The sequence below is a fragment of the Sturnus vulgaris genome, chromosome 12 (assembly GCF_052056855.1).
Source record: "Sturnus vulgaris isolate bStuVul1 chromosome 12, bStuVul1.hap1, whole genome shotgun sequence".
Lineage (NCBI taxonomy): Eukaryota > Metazoa > Chordata > Aves > Passeriformes > Sturnidae > Sturnus > Sturnus vulgaris.
In genome coordinates this window covers 1314866-1332861 of record NC_142254.1, presented here as the reverse complement: position 1 = coordinate 1332861, position 17996 = coordinate 1314866, and the positions used below count along the sequence as shown (strand labels likewise).

The window sequence follows — 17996 nt, the reverse complement described above, 5'->3', positions numbered from 1 at the left end:
GGGAAGCACACACAGAGGGCAGCGTTGGAATCCTCTCCATGAATCCCACACGTGGCTTCTCAGGCTGTTGTTGGTTACTGTGATGCCCTAAACAGCCTTTCAGGAATTTGGAGCCGTGGCTCAGCACACTGGGACTGATATTCTTACATAGCTATAATGCCCAGGAGCCATGGCTGGGAAACTGCATGTGTGAGGTGCTCCAAAAAGAACAAAGATTCCCTCCTCCCACATTCTTCTTGTTTGATCCACCACTTGTTCAGGCTCTTCCTGCCAGCCTGCTTTGTGGGAATAGCATAGATGTTTTCCACTTTGCAGCAATACACTGAACATATGATGGAAATCTGTCCTGGAATACAGCCTCCCTGGGAAGTCCACTCCTACTCTCATTAGATCCCGTGGATGTTGCTTTTGAGGACCCGAGGTTTTTTTCTGTTCCTTCCCTGAAAATTCACTTCACTGTGGCTGGCTACAAAGCTTTTTCTGCACATGCCTAGGTCTAAAAGAAGGTGTAAAATACTGTGAATCCTGTAAGCCCTGAGGAATCCCTCTTCCTGTCTCAAACAGAACACAGGCAATGTCCCATTTGCTCATGATTGTTCAAACTGCCAAGAGCCCCAGTGTGACCAGGCTGCCCACTACAGTGGTGGATCTCAAAACCCCGTGGCTTCATTCTCACAGCTGTGGCACGAGATTTCCATGAGTTTTGTGGTAGTAAAATTGGTGCGATATGGCTGAGAAAGAGCTGCCAGGTTTGGGGTTCCCCTTTCCTCAGTATTGATTCCTCAACTCCTTCCTTAGCATCTCTTTTTGCTTTGCCCTTCTCATTTCTGAGATCCTGTATGGCTGATACAAACAGTCTCTTATCTAATGAGTGCTGAGGCCTCCTGGGCACTGCTGTAGACACCACTGAATCTGATTTTATCAATACCAGAACAAAGGGTTCCGAGGTCCAAGAACAGGAATCCAGGATATTGGATTAGGCACTAATGGCACAGGAGGTTTTTGAAAGTCATTTCCCTTTCCCTCTGTCATTAATCTGCTTCCCTGGCTGATGAGCTGCCAGTGTTTCAAGAAGCAGATCTCATGAATTTCCTTAGTGACAGGCCAATCCAGAAGCCCCTGCAGTGAATGCACCGTGGGCACATGTAACAGACCAAGGATTGGCCATTTATTTCTCTCTTTCAAGAAAAACCTTTTCTCAGAACAAAAATGGAACTGCATTAATAACCTTCTAATGGGTATAGAGTGGGGAAGCTTTTTGTTTCCAAACGTGCACGAAACATAACCTTCCATGCCTTGGGATTCTAGAATCTGAATTTAGGTTTTTGGGTTTTTTTTGTTTTGTTTTGCCTGAATAATCACACCACAGCTGTAGTTTAAACCTAAGTACCATCAGAGAGGAGCTAGTCCCGTCCAAAGGAAAACCCCACCATGCTTCTGTGATTCATTTTTAAGAACTCCAGCACTGACAGAAATGATTGACCAGTTTTCAGACTGATGGAGGAGTTTTCTTGGGGCAATAGGAAATACATCCCAATACTTTGGTAGCTATATTTTGTCCCAGTTCTCTGAGTGAATGGTTCTGTTCTTTTAGTTGATAGCTGAGACTGAATTGCTGGGGTTTTTTCCAAATAAAGTTGCACATGGTCAGCTTCCCTGGTAATCTGTACAGCTGTGGTCCATAAAAAATTCCATGATCTCAAAAGCTAATGACAGATTTTTCTTGTGAGTAGAAACAAAAAGTACCTAAGTCCTGCTTGCAGGTATTTATTGGGGTGAACTGTTTTTCAGATGCACCTGAAATGGTTCTCATTTTCCACTTCCATGCATGTTTGAAAGTCAAATGATTGAACAGTTTTCAACAGGGTTCCACAAGATAAAGGAGTTCTTTAAGGTGCTGCATAACCACCAGTTGCTATTACTACTGTTCATAACACAGTTTTGTAAGTGCTGTTTCAGCCTTCCTGAAAGATATTTGGGCTTCTGGAAAGCCAGAGGTGGAGGACAGAATTGGAACAAAATTGAAATAGAGCAGACCAGAATAACACAGCAAAGCATGTTATCAGTATTGAAAGGCTTTGTGACTTTGATAAATATTCCAGATAATGAATTTAAGAGACAGAGCTCTGCACACTGCATGGCTCTATCACCATCTGCCTGGCACTGTAATTAACTGATTCTATCACAAAATTGCTTTGCTAATTAGGTGGAACACAGTCTGGTGGAGTACTTGGAGGGTTCATCTGCTGGCCTGGTGAGTGCTGTGCAATATTTGTGTGTCCAATCCTTCCATAAGCAAGGACTGTGATCCCAATGGCACTTAGGGACATCCCTCTCTGTAGAGGACAAGGTGTGGGCTTCCTGTGCTCACACATTTTTAGGCTGAGGAAGTAATCTCAAACCGACTTAGTCAGGGTCAAGCTTTCAGCAAGAACAGATGCAAGTGAAGATCTTCTACCTGGTAGTTTTTCCCTTTTGCTGGGGGTTACTCTCCCTGGAATTCTTGAGGCTCACAGAAAACTTCCTGATATGCTGGAGGGAAAATCTGAGGAGCTGATTCAGCCTCCTGATCAAATATAAAGCTGTCCTTCCTGGCTAGTAATGAAGAAGAACTTTTGACAATGGCTGTTTTCACAGACAGCTCCAAAGGTGGAACATGGCTTTATTCTCCTAGATTTTATAGTGTGGAAATTATTTATTTGTAACACACTGAGAAATGTTAACCTATCTGTGCACTAGTTTTACATTATGATTTATTATGAGAATTACAAACTTCCAGCCCAGTGGAAATTAATTCCCAAACATCTGCTTAGCATCCATTGAGGCACCTGCAGTCAAGGAACACCATATTGCATGGCAGAGATTTGGACTCCAGGTTTTGTTTGGGTTTAAAAAAAGCCTAAATGACAGCTGTCTTTTTCCTCCTCCCTTCAGTTAATTCATCATAACTACTGTGAATAAGAGGTCCTGCTGCACCCTGCTAATGTGAGTCAGAAACACACAGAGCAGTGGGAGCACTGCTGGCTGCCAGCACTGGGATTCAGAAAATACTGTTTCACTTTTTGTCCTTGAAGAAATGGTTATTTAGCAGAAGACTCACATCTCCACTGGGAATTTCGTGTGTGACTGTGAGGGATGCAGATGTGGCCTCTAAACAAATGTGGGGAGATGATGGCCATAGGGTTTTAGTACTGACAGTCTGACACCTGTAACTTTATAGAGTGCTGCACTTGCCTTTTGTTAAAAAAACAAGTTCAAAGTCACTTAAAGCCATTTATCAAAAGATTTTTAGGTTGTTGAAGTAATAATATAAAAGTAAACCATCTATCTATCTATCTATCTATCTATCTATCTATCTATCTATCTATTCCTGCTTTTATCTATATAAAATCCTCTTCAGTAAAAAAAAGTGACAATCCCTATGCCTCTGAAAACCTTGAAATACATAAACAACACTCTTAGGTGATAGATCTATTTGCATGTTTAATCAGTGTCCTAAAGCAGCATAAGAAATTGTCCAAGGACACACAAATAATGGATAAGTGAAATGACTGACACAAGCTTTAAAGGTATCTATTAATAATGATGTAACAGAAAAACATGCTATAAGGGAACTATATTCCCTTCTTGGTACCTGGTTTTTCTTATATATGGGTTTCATATGAAGTAGATGAAGTTTTTGTTGGCCAAAATAAAAAGAAAATTAAATTTCTGAATCTAGATACCATTAACTGTAAAGTAAATGTAACAAATCTAGGATGAGAAAGAATAATGATAACTAACATGTGAAAGTCAGGTATTTTCACTCATGCTTTATGGCTCAAGGATGTAGTTCTTTAAGTGACTGCTGCCTTCAGAGGGCAACACAAGGTGCTTGGATCGTTCCAGGAAGTCCTAAATGTCCTAAAATATATTAGGATGAATCAGGTATAACAAATATACCAAATACCAAATGTATTCAGAAGGAACCAAGGTGTTTCCTACCCTATGGGCTAAATGTTTAGATGTCAGTTTTACAAAAGCAGAAAGTTAGAAATAAGAACAGTGAATGATTCAAGTGGAGTGCCTCTATCCTGCACACAGATAGGAGAAAAAGTAATAAATATGATACATATATATGCTATATATTTAGATACATACTCATCCCTGAGATATTAGTTCTATAATTATACACCTTACATAATGGTACCTATACATTAGTCACAAAGGAGGGGTGTTTATACACAAGTACTTTTTCCATGTGCTGATTTAGCTACATGTTCATTGATGACCTGCTGACTGGACACAACTGCAATGGAGATGTGCCTGGCAGCCTTTGGATTCCATGCAGCTCTGTGCTGCATTGCTGGGCAGCAGTGCTGCTCTGGGCATGGCACTGAGGGGATGCAGCACCAGGGGTAGCTCACCCTCCTGGGGAGCTCTGCTGGGGCTGCTGCTCTGACAGCTCTTGCACGGCTGCTTTGGCAGCTGCCCTCTCTGCTCTTTCTGTGCCTGTGGGGTGACAGCAGCTGGTTCCGCAGTGGTGACACTGCTGCCAGGGTCACTTGTGACAAGTCAGTGTGTGAAGAATAAAGATCATCAGTCCTTGCACTGACAAATAATGAATTTTCCTCCAGGCAGTTTCTAAGTTCTGTGCACTCCTGGAACTGTTGCAAATGCTCTGTTGGTTTGGAGCTCTTAATGACTGTAATGTGTTCAGAGCAAACCTGTGAGTACTTGACTCTCATTTAGTCAGCTGTCATTCCTGTAGTTTTTTATTAGCACTGAAGTGACAGCTTTGCATTTAGAAGAAAATATATTTACATATATTAAGAAGATTGTTGTCAGTCACTATTTGTGCACACCTTTACAGAAGGGCAGAAAATAACACATTCTTATGTGAAACGTAAATTGATTAAAGGTTATCATGGGATCCTGACAAAATGCGAGATCATCCAAACTGGTGTGTTCCCATTAAACCTTCCACAGCCACACCCAATATGTTTTCTCAGAGGGAAAAACCACAACCCCATGTCTAGCTGTAATCTCTGCTGATTAGGTTATAAATTCAGAGTGTAAGAACCTGAGATCTTGCCTAAATTCATGTACATTAACTGTAAACCTTGGGAATTGTCAATATAAATTCATAATCTTTTGTGCTCCATGGATCTGCCCTGGATGCTGCTCTATTGTCAGAGTGTTGTGTGAGGCTGGAACTGCTCTGGGCAGCCTGAGAGTGGATGGTGCTGAGCAGGGATGGTGGTGAGGATGCTGTCCACACCCCACATGTCCAGAGGGTTTTACTTTGCATTTTTCCTCCATGTAGCTCATGCCCATTCCAGGATGGGATGTACTAGGCTCACTCCTGAATCTCATTTTTTGGGTTACTTTCACCTGAGGTGTCTTTACAGTCCACTCTGCCACTGTAATATCTGATCCTTCTGCACAATTGAGGCCTTGCTCTTCTGTGCAAAATGTCATGGTAACTGAAATCCACAAGTCTCCAAGTACTTCTAATTAGTGACAGCATATGATCAATGCTATTTGTAGAGTGTAGAATAGAGGTCTAAATGTAGTTTGTTTCTTAGATGTTGCTAGTTGCAGAGTGGGTATGCTAAAAGGAAGGGTTCAGTGTTAAAACTGAAGCTTGACATTAACGTGTAAACAGAAGAAGGCAGGAACTGAAGAAGCTGAGGCAGTTACATCTCCAAGTTTGCTTGTAAACAGCAGCTGCAGCAACCTCGTGTTCATCAGAGATCTTCCAACACCTCCTTCAACTCCTTTGCAACAAATCTGCTTTTAAAACAAATGGCTAAAACTGTCTGCACTCTGTATAAAAAGTACCCTGTGACTCCCTTAAATACACTGGACATTTCTGACCTGGCAGTAATTCTTCCCTCTCCCCTGGCCAAGCACTACTTGAATCACCTGTGAGGTGGTTTGGTTATTCACATTCCATTTCCAGATGCAGGGGCCCAGCCAGCAGCCACTGCTCTGCAGAGCTGCCAGTGCCTAATTGTTTCTGGCAATGGCAACTGCCTTTCTCAGGCTTTTTTCCTCCTTCTTCCTCCTCAGCTGGCATTTCAGAGCAGTAGCTTTCATAATACATTAGCTTAATGCACTCTGAGCTTGACCACATCTTCCATTCCCACTGCTGCCTGAACCACACATTGTCCTTGAACTCAGCATCCAGTACAAATGATTTAGACAGATGAATAAATAAGCCTCAAATATCCATGTCCTTGCAACAGCAAAACCAGATCAAACCTATTGTTCAGAGCAGCCTATTGCTGCAGACACTGAGCTGGTGAGCAGATGGATTCACGTGCACAGAATGTGGGGGCATGATTCCAGAAAGTGAAGGGTAACTCACTTGAGCAGAGCTCCAAGGACATGTGGACTCTGCCACAGTCCCCCTTCTAGTGACAGCACAGCCAGTGTAAGAGACAGTCTGTAACCACCACAGTGTGGTTCTTTTTTACTCGGCAGAAGGCTCAGTTCATCTGAAAAGAGGAGAAACAATAGGTGATTGTGTAACAAGCAATTCTTTCTGAAAGTCAATCTTGCTGCTTTCGAAAGGCCCGGCTGGGTGAAAGCAGTCTCTGCTTTGTCAGACCTGAAAAGGGTCTGGGACTGAAACAAATCCTTCCTGTGCTTCGTTCCTGGCATTTAACCTGGTTTTGAGCCAGGTGAGGTCTGGGTGAAGCACACCCCAGAGAAATCACAAGTGTGTGTCTCTGAGCCTTCTGCCTGCCTGACGTGCTTCAACATCCAAACCAAAACTATGCACACAAACGGTTAAACGGGAAAAAAAAGATATGTTATCTTGCATAAACCTGAAGGACTGGATTAAGACCTCCTTAGCTGTAAGCATAACTCTGTCATGGTCCCTTTCCAGTTTGACAATTAAAGGCAGGAACTGAGTCTCATAGAGTGGGGGAGGATTTTTTTCAACACTCTTTATAAAGCCTTGGGTGAATTTATGGAGACATAAACTCAGGGTTGGTTTGCAGAGACATGAAATCCTACCCAGTAGGGTCTGCAGCTCTGTCTGAAGCCAAATGTTTCACTGGCCCCTCAGTTAAATGATTGAAGACGTGTCCCAGGGCTACTGTTGATTCTGGGGAGCTGAGTAGAAAACTGAATCACTCCTCTCTGCCTAGAGAGGGGAAAAACGTAATTTTCTCTTCTCCTTTGATAGAGCACTGGGGTTCCTTTTATCTTTATGCAGACAGACAGCAACGAACAGACATTTCCTCCTCTCAAAGGAGAGATGCTAACAGCCAGAAAAGCAGTTTCAGGTCATGCTAATATTCACCTGTACAAAATGTATTTGCCTGAGAAATGGGAGTGTGGGTGGGACTGGTGTCACTTGTCACATCTGAGCAGGGCCACCCCTTCCCAGGCCTAAAGCTCTGAGGGTTTGCCTGCAGCAGCAGCAGCAGTTTGGCTTTTCATGTCCATCAACATTCAAACAGCACCTGCATGACACAAAGTTTAAAAAGGAATTGGGATATCTCTGTGAAAGGAACTATATGAGGTTTTCTTGTGTATTTTACACTTCACAATACAAAATATCCCATGGAATTTCAGTGTCCCACTGAACCATCTAAACCACTGAGCAAATCATTGGAAAAAGAACTTGTCATGTAAATATGAGTTACTTAGGTTACAAACCTATTAGCATACTATAAGGAACAAACAAAATATGGAGATCAGGAAGTCAGAAAATTCTCCAGGAAAAGAGAGATAAAAACTTCCTATATTATTCAAAGAATATATAATTTTATAATTTTTCCCATTTCACCAGCAGAGCTATTGAAGGTTATCTTTTTTGGATTGTACATAAAAGCAAATAATTGTCTGACAAGTGCATCTGAGTGTGCACTGACACATGTAGAGTCTTCCAACAAAGAGAAAGAGAAGTAAAACACACAGAAAATAGTTCATTAATGACCAAATTAAATATTTTTAAGTATGGCAAGGAAGAACTTTGTGCAGAAAGATTCTTTGGAAATCAGCTTTAATTTTCAGCAGAGTATCATGAATTCAGATTGTATCCAGGCCACTTTATGTGAGCAATCTAAAACATTCCAGAGGCAAACCAAGGCTTGATGAGCACGAGCTCTGGAGCTCAGAGGTGCAGGCTGGCACCAGCAGAGCACAGGCACTGCTGCTGCATGAGCTTTGTGAGCTCTCCAGAATTTTTAATTCTGTCACCCTTTCCAGCTGCAAAATTCTGCAGTTTGGGACATTGCTCCTGATTTCCCCTCCTGCACAGCTGCTCCAAGGGAAGATGGCAGTGTCCCCAATTCATAAACATCACCAGCACTGACAGCACACTGCCACAGCAAATCTCAGCCTGGGCCCTGGCAGCTCTGCCACCTCCCAGGACCATTGTGCACCTCCCAAACAGCCTCTGCTTTTCTGGCAGGCACCTCAGACCATTGCAGGTAAAACGGCATGGGATTACCTGGTTGTTTTGTTTATTTGTGGGGCTTTTTGAGGGTGGGTTTTTTTTGTGGTTTTGTTGAGTTTTGGAGGTTTTTTAGAATTAAAAAATATAGAAGCAGCAGCTAAGCAATAGAACTTTGTGGTGCCAACAGTAGTCCTTGTATAAATGGGAACAACTTTTATTGGTGTTGGACTGGCTGCAAAGTCATGGCAAATGTCAAACAGGAAAATGATGCAAAGGGAAAAAATAATTTATTAGGAAATTTACTGGAGTAATTGGTCCTAGTAATATCTCATCTCTTCCATAAATCTATTTAATTCCTAATCTAGTTCAAAGTTGCCCTAATTATTTTAAACCTCTATGAACTTGCTCCAGTTTACACCCTTTAGTATCTTGTTCACTGCACCTGTTTTTACCAGTTCAACACAATTCTCCTCTACCACTGGCTGTCATGTCACCACTTTTTGGTCATCTGAAAGTTCTCTAGAGTTCCTGCAACATAAAATTGCTGTTTTACCTTTCCCCACTTTACTGTCTCCACTTTGAAGGTCACTCTAATCCAAACACCTCATCCCCCATGAGGTAATGCTGTGCTTTGTGTTCTGCTAGCTGTTTGGAACTGGAGAAATCACTTTGGGATCTGGCCTTTATGAGAACACCAGAAACCCACAGTGATGTTTTGTTAGCCTCAGGGAGAACCATTCAGATTGTAAACTGTAAAACATTACATGGGCAGATTCAATTTCCTTTGGATTGAGAAGCAGTGGGGTACAATGATGGTTAAAAAAATGGGTGTGCAAACCTATCTCAGCTGTAGCAAGTGCAAATTATGTGTTTTATGAATCCAGATGATACAAATCTCCCATCTGTTCTCAAAGGGAGCTGTAAAATAATCCCTAAAATGATGAAGACTAAAACTATGTCAGTGTTCTTTTGAGGAAGAGAGTGAGGCACAGCCAGCAGGCAGAGACAGAGGCATCACAAACTGAGCAAATAACGAGCTTTCAGGTCTTTGCAATGAAAATTCTTTTGAGACTGATAGTTTCACTGGTGAAAAAATGCATTACTTCCCAAGGTGATCCTTCTGTCCCAGTACACACTGCCACAGGATCTTTTGTCTTCAAAGCATGTTTTAAAACTAAAATTGATTTGAAACCCGTTTTTCCTACAGATGACAAGGAGCTAAGAAGCCTCTCTCAGAGAACTCTTTCTGGTTCAAGTGCAGTTTCCACTCACGTTTCCATTTAGAATTGTGCTGTTCTAAAAGAAAAGGATTTTATAAAATTGTCTATGTAGTTAAAAAGTATTGGTGGTATTCTGATTTTGTGTTCTCTCTAAACATCTGGGCATTTCTGGTTGGGATTGCTGCTCAGAGATGTGCTGCACAGCCAGAGCACCCAGCAGGATGCACTGCAACTTTCAGTCTACTACTGAATGTGCCACATTCTTTCTACAGGAACATCTGATTCCACAAATGTGTTTACTGTGGGGAGAGTGATCATTAGTGCAGTTTGATGTACTCTTCAAATGATGCACAAATATCACCCCAAATAACTCCTCCTTTTGCTCCTCTTGGCAGAGTATGTGTCCCTTAGCCCCAAGTTCCAGGCCAAACCAGAGATCACTTTGGATTCACATTCCTCTCTGGATGTGTCTGTGAGGCAGAGTTGGAATTACAATATCCAGTGATTAGATATTGCTGGGTTACTTGTCAACATGGCTACTGCAATAAAGCAGCAATTTGTCTTTCAATAAAATAAAATAAAATAAAATAAAATAAAATAAAATAAAATAAAATAAAATAAAATAAAATAACCCCCAGTTAATTTACCTCTCAAGAGCTTTTACTGTCTGGTCAAGGCAGAAGGGCTTTACCCTTTCTCTGCTGCCCAGGGAGTGAGGATCCTGTGGTTCCCTGTGTAACCACTGCCCTTGGAGCAAATTTCAGGGCAATACATTGAGGTGACAATAAGGAAATCTGGTTTGCAAATTTCTAGAAATTTTGGTCTTCTAGAAATTCTGTGCTGGGCTTTCTGTGACCAACTTCTTTAATAAAGCCTGGTGCTTCTTGCCAGTTGTTTGGGCCAAGGACTTGTGTGCTGGGTGTGTTTGGAGAGTGAAAACAGCCAGTCTGTACCTCAGTAGTTTAGTTTGGAAATAACCAAAATACTGATTTCTGTTAATAAGAAGAGATGTTAAAGTGTGGATTAGAAGCAAAATTCAATATGAGGAGATCCTAGTAAGAACTGGTCTTCCAACTGGGACTAAAGAGCTCAATTATTCTCTCCTTGAGAGGATCTGGGATCTCTTTTGTAAAGCTCATCTCTTTAAATCCTGAGGCTTTGCTGTAGAAATCCCTTCCTCAGTGGAATGGAGACCTGCCTGCATTTGTCATCTAACCATAAAAAACATTGCAGGTCCCCAGTTAGTGGAAAGCGAATTCAGAGAATTCCCCTCTTGTTAGCAAGAGTCAGTGCCAGGTAATGGACAGACCCCAAGCCAGCAGCCAGAACAGCCAGGCTTTCTCCTTAAGTTCCTGTGTAATTTAAAGCAATTACCTTTTCTGCCAGCTTTTTTTCCTCTGCCCACCTTTTGTGTTTTCTAGATAGCTGTCACCTGAAAGGACAAGGCCAGTTGTTTTGTGCAGAACCTAGAGTGATTAAGCTTCAGTTTTAGTTGGGGCTTTTAAGTAGGAGTAATCTTTTAGCAATTTTTCATCTAAATCAAAATAAAGCTAGGATGCTGAAAACCTGTAAAGATAGAGGCTTACAGAGCTGCTTTGGTTAAACCATCAAACTAATAAAGATTACTTGTCAATGAAGGAAAAAACAATTGCTGAAAGACAAATCCTCATTTTAAAGATGGAAACAGAGGGATTAACATGCTTGCAACTAAAAAGAGCAATTAAAAGATAAGAAACTTAGAATTAAAGAGCCCACAGAAACAAAGTATCATAAAAGAACTATTTGCATTAAGAGTAGACAGAGATCATGGGGCTTTGGCTGGAATGTCCTTTAGTGAATTATCTTCACACAGGTTCTTGAGGACTTTAGGCTTCCCTATGTCATATAATGTCATTTAAAAAAAAATCAGAGGTATTTCAGGAAGCTCCAGCAAGAAATGTATTAAGTCTTGGAGCTAAAATTCCTATTTGCATAAATGCAGTCAAATCCAGCTGAATTGTTCTGCCAGCTCTGAGCTGGAGGCCAAGTCTTCAAAGCATCTGAGGACAGAGACTGAAAGGAGGCTTTACAGAGGAGTCCACCTCTCCTGGAGAGATGCCCTGCATAAAGGCACCTGGGCATGTGCCTGAACACACAGCTCAAACAGGATCTAAACCAAAGCTCCCCCTACTCTCCTCTGAGAGATTTCCTGACAAGGCTGCTTGTAGCAGCTTGATGAGATCCCCTCCAAAAACTGAATCATCATTTTATTTATTTGCTAGGGAGCAGGTTTGGACTAGATTCTGTGTGTTTGTAATGCAGGTGCATGGGAACTATGCATCTATTATTTCCTAATCTATTCTTTCAAGTGGAGAAGTAGGAGTTGGGAGAAAGGAAAGCATTAAGTCAGTAGGTGCAATGGAAATGAATGACTTGGAGTTGTCAGCCTACATCCTCATACAGGAGGATGAGAAACTGTCAGGCTTGGAAAGAAATGGATCCCTTCCCAGTGCAGATTCCAGCCTAATAAATTAAAAGGTGAAGAAATTATTCTTCATGTAACAGATGATTTCAAGCCATCATAAAATAAATTGATGGCAGAAAGATGCTGGCTATTACTTAGTAGGGGAGAAGAACAAAGGATTCCAAGGTGTGGTTCTGGAGGTATTTGAGCAATTTGAGCATCCTTCCCTCCTGCATAGCTGGAGTCATTAACACATGAAGTGCAATGTGGAAAACTCTAGGGAGAAATGGGGTATGCCCTTAAGGAAAAGGAGATGAGAAGCTCTTCAGCACCTTCAGAAAAACATCCACACTTGGAGAAGAAAGTGAAGGAAGAAAAGAGCAGATTATTCTGGGGATTAAATTTTGCTGTGCACTTTAGAGAAAAGGGGGGCAACTGCAGTGCATGTCCCTCACTGTCTGGCACCACAGACCTGTGTGCTGGCATTTTTGATAGAGACTGATAATGGGTGGTGCATGTTGGTGCTTTGATCACTGACACTTCTCAGGGCATCCCACCAGTGCAAGGAGATGTCCTGCTGTGCTACGCACAAGTCTGGCTGCAGATCTGTCAGGCTCTCTCTTAAACTCCTGGCATCCTGGACCTCTCCAGGCCAGCAGCTCCCACCACAGCTAGAAGCAATCTTCTGTCTTTCTGCATGTCTCAAATCTGAGACAGCCAGGAGAACTCCTGAAGGTGCTTGCACAGACCCCAAATCACCCAGTGTCTTCCCTGGTTTGACTGAGGCACTGGGCTCCACCCATGCCTGGGGATGTGGAATCATGTTCCTGCTGTTCGTTGAGAACTGTGCTCTTGCCTCAGATAACTGCACTAAAATGGCTCTTTGGAGTGGGAAAAAGACAGGATTTGCCATCAAGAGCTGTAGAGCCCCAGGTCTTCAGCCGTGGAGAGAGCATTTTATTTTTGCTGTGTGCAGAAAGATTTCCTTGTTTATGAGTAGAAGTTTATTCATCCTTTCACTGTCATCCTGGGGTCTCAGGGTGCAGCTCTCAGTGCTGGAGTCAGCAGCAGCACAGCTGGCAGCCAGCTGTGCTCTTCTGCTGTCCCTGCGCCAGATGCTGAGGGACAGCCTCCAAGGTGGCTCTCCTGATTCCCAGATAAGGATTTCCTGCACCTTTCTCTTGTGGGAGGTGTCCCTGGGCCTGTCTTAGGTGGGTTTTCGTGTGCAGAGAGCCACAGCAGGAATTCTTCTCTTCCTTCTTGATTTGGTGAGAGAATTCTGTTTAATTAGGATAAGTTTGCAGACTCTAAAGATTCTAAGACAGGAATCTTAGTGCTGGATTTGAAACTGCTGTTTGTATATTTTAAAGCTTTGTTTTTTGTCATTCATGCATGCAAATGAACATTTTACATATCTCTGGACATTCCTTGTGCTCTTAGATATAAAAGCTGAGATGCAGTTGAATGGGATTATCATAAATACTTAATATTAGAAATAACTATCTTTTCATAATACCAGATATGTATTGGTGGCCCGGATAATTAATTGAGTATCAGTTGGTTTGTCTTTTACTTGTTTCTACAACCAGTTTCCTCAGAGATAAATCTCAGAAGTGCTGGGAAGCAGGTGGAGGAGGCAGGCACATGGAGAAAGGGGAGGCAGTTTGCATAGAACCATTTTTCTGCCTTTTTATTTCTCTGACAGTTTTCAGACCCTTTCATTTAACATTTGAAACACTGACTGAGGTTCATGACTGCTGATTAATAATCTATATTCATTATTTTCTAGACATAAATCTGACTTTTTATTCTGAAAACCAACCAACCATCCAAACACAGCTGACTAAAACCTAGAAACACTTAGCAAAGAAAATCCAGTGTTTCTCTCAGAAAGAAGCATCTAAAGCAAGGAAGTCAAGATTCTATTTCTGACCAGGAAGTTCTGTTAAACACCAACCCTGTCAGCCCACCTTGGCTCTGTGTGGTTGAAGTCATTCCTGAGTATTCTCTTGCCTGGACTTTGCTTGGGTGACTTTTCCCCTTTGTCCTGGACTAGAGCAGGATTCTCCAGGCACAGCTGACTCTGTATGGGCAGAGCTGCAGTCCTGCTCCTGGGCCTTTGCCCTTGCTTAGGAAATTCAGTGTTTGGAGAGCAAACAGGTGTGTACCTGGCCTACATGAGTTCTGCAGAGCTGTACAGGCCACTGTGGAGTCTCCTCCCTGTGGTACCTCCAAACCTGGGATAACTCTGTTCTCTCCACATTTGCTATAAAAGCATCCCATGGGTCATGGTTTATTTTCTGACTAATGCCCACCCAGTACTGTGTTAATATTATCTGTTCTCAACAGTGGAACATTTCAGAGCCTAGGCATTACAGGAATTAAAGCTGAGAGCCCTTGTGGACAGGGCCAGAGTGTCAGGCCTGGCTGAGCTGGACTCAGTTAAGGCTGAAGGAAAACCATGGTCTAAACCACTTAATTTTGTAGGCACCCGTGTGGAAATGAGAGCAATCCTCAGACTGCTCTGAACTCCTCTGTTTGCTGCAATTGTTCTGTTACAAAACTCTGCTGATCCAAACCCCATGCAATACAAAGCTGTCCTGCAATGAAGTGCTGGGAAGCAGCACTTTGTGCATTATTATGTAAACCCAACATTTCTGGGGGAAAATGCTCTCAGCATTCTTTCTGCAATATTGACCTGTAACAGCACCAGCACAGGGATTTTCTTGCCAAGCCCACGGGCAGCTCACTAATAAATGAGACTGCCAATGCAGCTATACCAATGTCCACATTTTTGTCCTGCTGGTACAGATTTTCTGTGACTTGGGTGATGCCAGCTGGGCATCTATTAGGCAACAGCTACTAATTTTGGAGTTGCTCTTCAGCCCAGCTTTAATGTGTTTTTTGGAGGAGTTTAAGAGATTACCAGGCAATCTGAAAGCCAGCACTTGGCATTTACTTGGTTTTGAACTGTCTTCACCTTTACCAACCTAACTCTGCTCTCAATTGCCAAAGTTATCTTAGGGATAGATCCTAAAAATCCCTACTGTGGTCAGAAGCTGGTTCTGACTCTGTGAATAATTTCTCCAAGTTTGCTGTCACGATAGGTTGTGACAGCAAACATTAAAATGGGAACGATTTCTAGTCTGTGAATGATTGTAGATGCCTGACTTTGTGTTCCTCCATGTATGTTCCAAAGTAAATTAAGGGAACTTTTTGTCTGTTCTTCCTTTAAACTGCACCTTTAATTGTATGATTTCTCAGCCATGATGGGTATGAACAGTGTTACAAAGTCACAGTCTAATTATAACACTCCAGCACCGATTTTCTTGAGCTGCAGCCCTTGCTCCAAGGGAGCTCTAAGGGGTGGGTTTAATTGTTGTGTGTGTATTTTTCTCATTATGCATTCTTCCATCCAAGACACTGGACATGCTGCCCTGCTTCCCTGCATGCACGTGGTTTTCTGCCAAAATAGGACCAGTGACACGACAATAATTGGCTCCTATAATGCTGTATTTCCTTTTCAAAAAGCCTTCATGTAATGCCGACAAAAGGCAGTCATAAAAAGGAGACCAGAAGGAAGTCAAATGTCAGGAATTGTTTTATTTCAATGACTGGAAGTAATTTTTAGCCACATTTGTTTCACTAGTGAGTGCCAAACTGATATGAATTTTGACAGATGTCAGTGTGTTCCATTTGTCAATTTGCTAGTTTGCTGTTGTGGGAGAAAATGCTGAAAGGAGGATTTATATTTTTTAAAGTAAAATAATAAAATATTTAAGTACTTGTACCTGACACTAAATTTTATGGTCCTTTATTTCAGACAATTCTGTCATTTCTGTGAGTTTGGTCTGCCTAAAGATGACAAGGTTAATGACATTTCTGATAACTCAGTTTTTTCTCAGTCAGGAAGCTATTTGCTTTTTACTGGATTGATGTTTCTCTGCTACAGAACTTTAAATATAATATTCCTGCAGCTGTACATGACTCCAAAGCATACCAATAATGCAGTTGAAAAAACCAAAAAACAAAAAAAGAGCTTACTTACGGAGATTGGAATAATTGCTGCCAATCCCAATACTGATGGAGCTTCCAGAGATGAGAGGAAGATGGAAGAAAATAACTAGAAAGGGAAAAATGAGGATAAAGGTTCTTAATAGCAGTTTGGTTTTGCTTGGTACCAGATGTGAGTTGAAAGCACATTGAGTTAAAGTTCAGCTGCTTTCTCTGGGCAGGATTGCACATCTCAGACCCTGAGTGCACACACAGATATAGCTTGGATGGGGGGGAAATGCCAAACAAGCCATTGCTTCATACTTCCAGGAACCCCCCTGTTCAGGAAATGATATTAATGCCCCTCAGATTCCAAACCCCACCTATAAACAATGTCTTATATAAATATGCTAATTATTGTTGTTAAGTCATTCACCAGTCTCTGAAACAGGCACCTACCTCTGTAAAACCAAGTTAACTTCCTGATTTGTGTGAGTGCAGCCTGAATGCATCGTGTGTGTGTGTGTGTGTGCCAAACTGGGTTGGAATAAATTTAGTCTAAAATTTCATACACATACTCCCCCTATGCACTTAGGCTTTAATATTTATAACTTGCTTTTCAAAGATTTATATTTACAGGCAACAAAATGCACACGAGTAAAACGTGTCCTAAATCTTTAGATTTCTTAAAAGAGGACCGAGTTTGCGACTGCAGATTTCAAGCTTGACTCCCGAGAGCTGCTCGCTGTGTCACAGACTCCGGCTCAGGGTCTGGGCGCTGCCCTGCCCTGGCCTGTCATCCCTGCCCCGTCCTGTCCTGCCATCCCTGCCCTGCCCGGCCCTGTCCTGTCATCCCTGTCCTGTCATCCCTGCCCTGCCCGGCCCTGTCTTGTCCTGTCATCCCTGTCCTGTCCTGTCATCCCGCCCGGCCCGGCCGTGCCCTGTCCGCTGCACTCCCACCGCGGGCATGGCGGGGCAGAGGCCGTTCCCTTCACGGGAGGGGGCCCGGCCCACACAAAGTTTCGGGCAGGGTCCTTTGGGGCTGTGGGATCCCCGGACTCCCGGCAGGGCGGCAACACACGGGCCCCACCCGGGACCGGCCCCTCACAGCCTGCCCCACCCGGGACCGGCTCCTCACAGCCCGCCTCGCCCGGAACGGCTCGGCCGCTGCCTTTTACCCCAGCACGGCTCACGCCTTTCTCCTGCTTGGTTTCTTCCTTACCCCGATTCGGCTCAGCTCTTGCCTTTTCCCGGCTAGGTTCAGTCCGTTTTATCCCGGCTCGCTTCAGGCTCTGCCTTTCTGTAGCCTCTGCCCTACCGCATCTCAGCCCCTGCCTTTCCCCATCCCGGCTCAGCCCGTACCTTCCCCCAGCCCCTGCCTTTCCGATCCCGGCTCAGCCCGTACCTTCCCCCAGCCCCTGCCTTTCCGATCCCGGCTCAGCCCGTACCTTCCCCCAGCCCCTGCCTTTCCGATCCCGGCTCAGCCCGTACCTTCCCCCAGCCCCTGCCTTTCCATCCAGGCTCAGCCCTTGCCTTCCCCCAGCCCGTGCCTTTCCCCATCCCGGCTCAGCCCGTACCTTCCCCCATGCCGCCCTGCCCTGCCTTACCCCAGCCCGCCGCCGTGCCCGCTGTCTCCATCCGCCCCCGCCGCGGCTCCCCGGGGGCCGGCGGGGCCCCGCCGCCTCCTGCCGTGCGCGGGGCCGGAGCGGGGCCGGGCCGGAGCCGGCGGCCCCGGGCTGGGGGCAGGGGGTTGGGTGACCCCCGCCCCGCGGGCAGGGCCGCACATGCCGGGGGCAGCGCGGGGGGGCCCGGGGCCGCACATGCCGGGGCTGAGCCCGCCGCTCATCGCTCCTGCGGCAGCGCCCGGCGGCGGCGAGCGGCGTTACCGGCGCTGCTGCGGGGGTTCGCTGCCTGCATGGGGAGCTGTAGGCGGATAACGGCT

The 17996-nt window shown here is 44.0% G+C and overlaps 1 protein-coding gene across 1 annotated transcript in view; it reads right to left on the bottom strand.

Moving 5' to 3' along the window:
- BEAN1 (brain expressed associated with NEDD4 1) overlaps positions 1 to 17702 on the bottom strand; it is a 54173-nt gene extending 36471 nt beyond the window's left edge. The window contains 4 exon segments of the mRNA XM_088171794.1: positions 6353 to 6428; positions 6430 to 6482; positions 16110 to 16184; positions 17662 to 17702. Coding sequence (XP_088027920.1) covers positions 6353 to 6428; positions 6430 to 6482; positions 16110 to 16184; positions 17662 to 17692 — 235 coding nt within the window. The 5' untranslated portion in view covers positions 17693 to 17702.
- Positions 17703 to 17996: the final 294 nt, after the last annotated feature.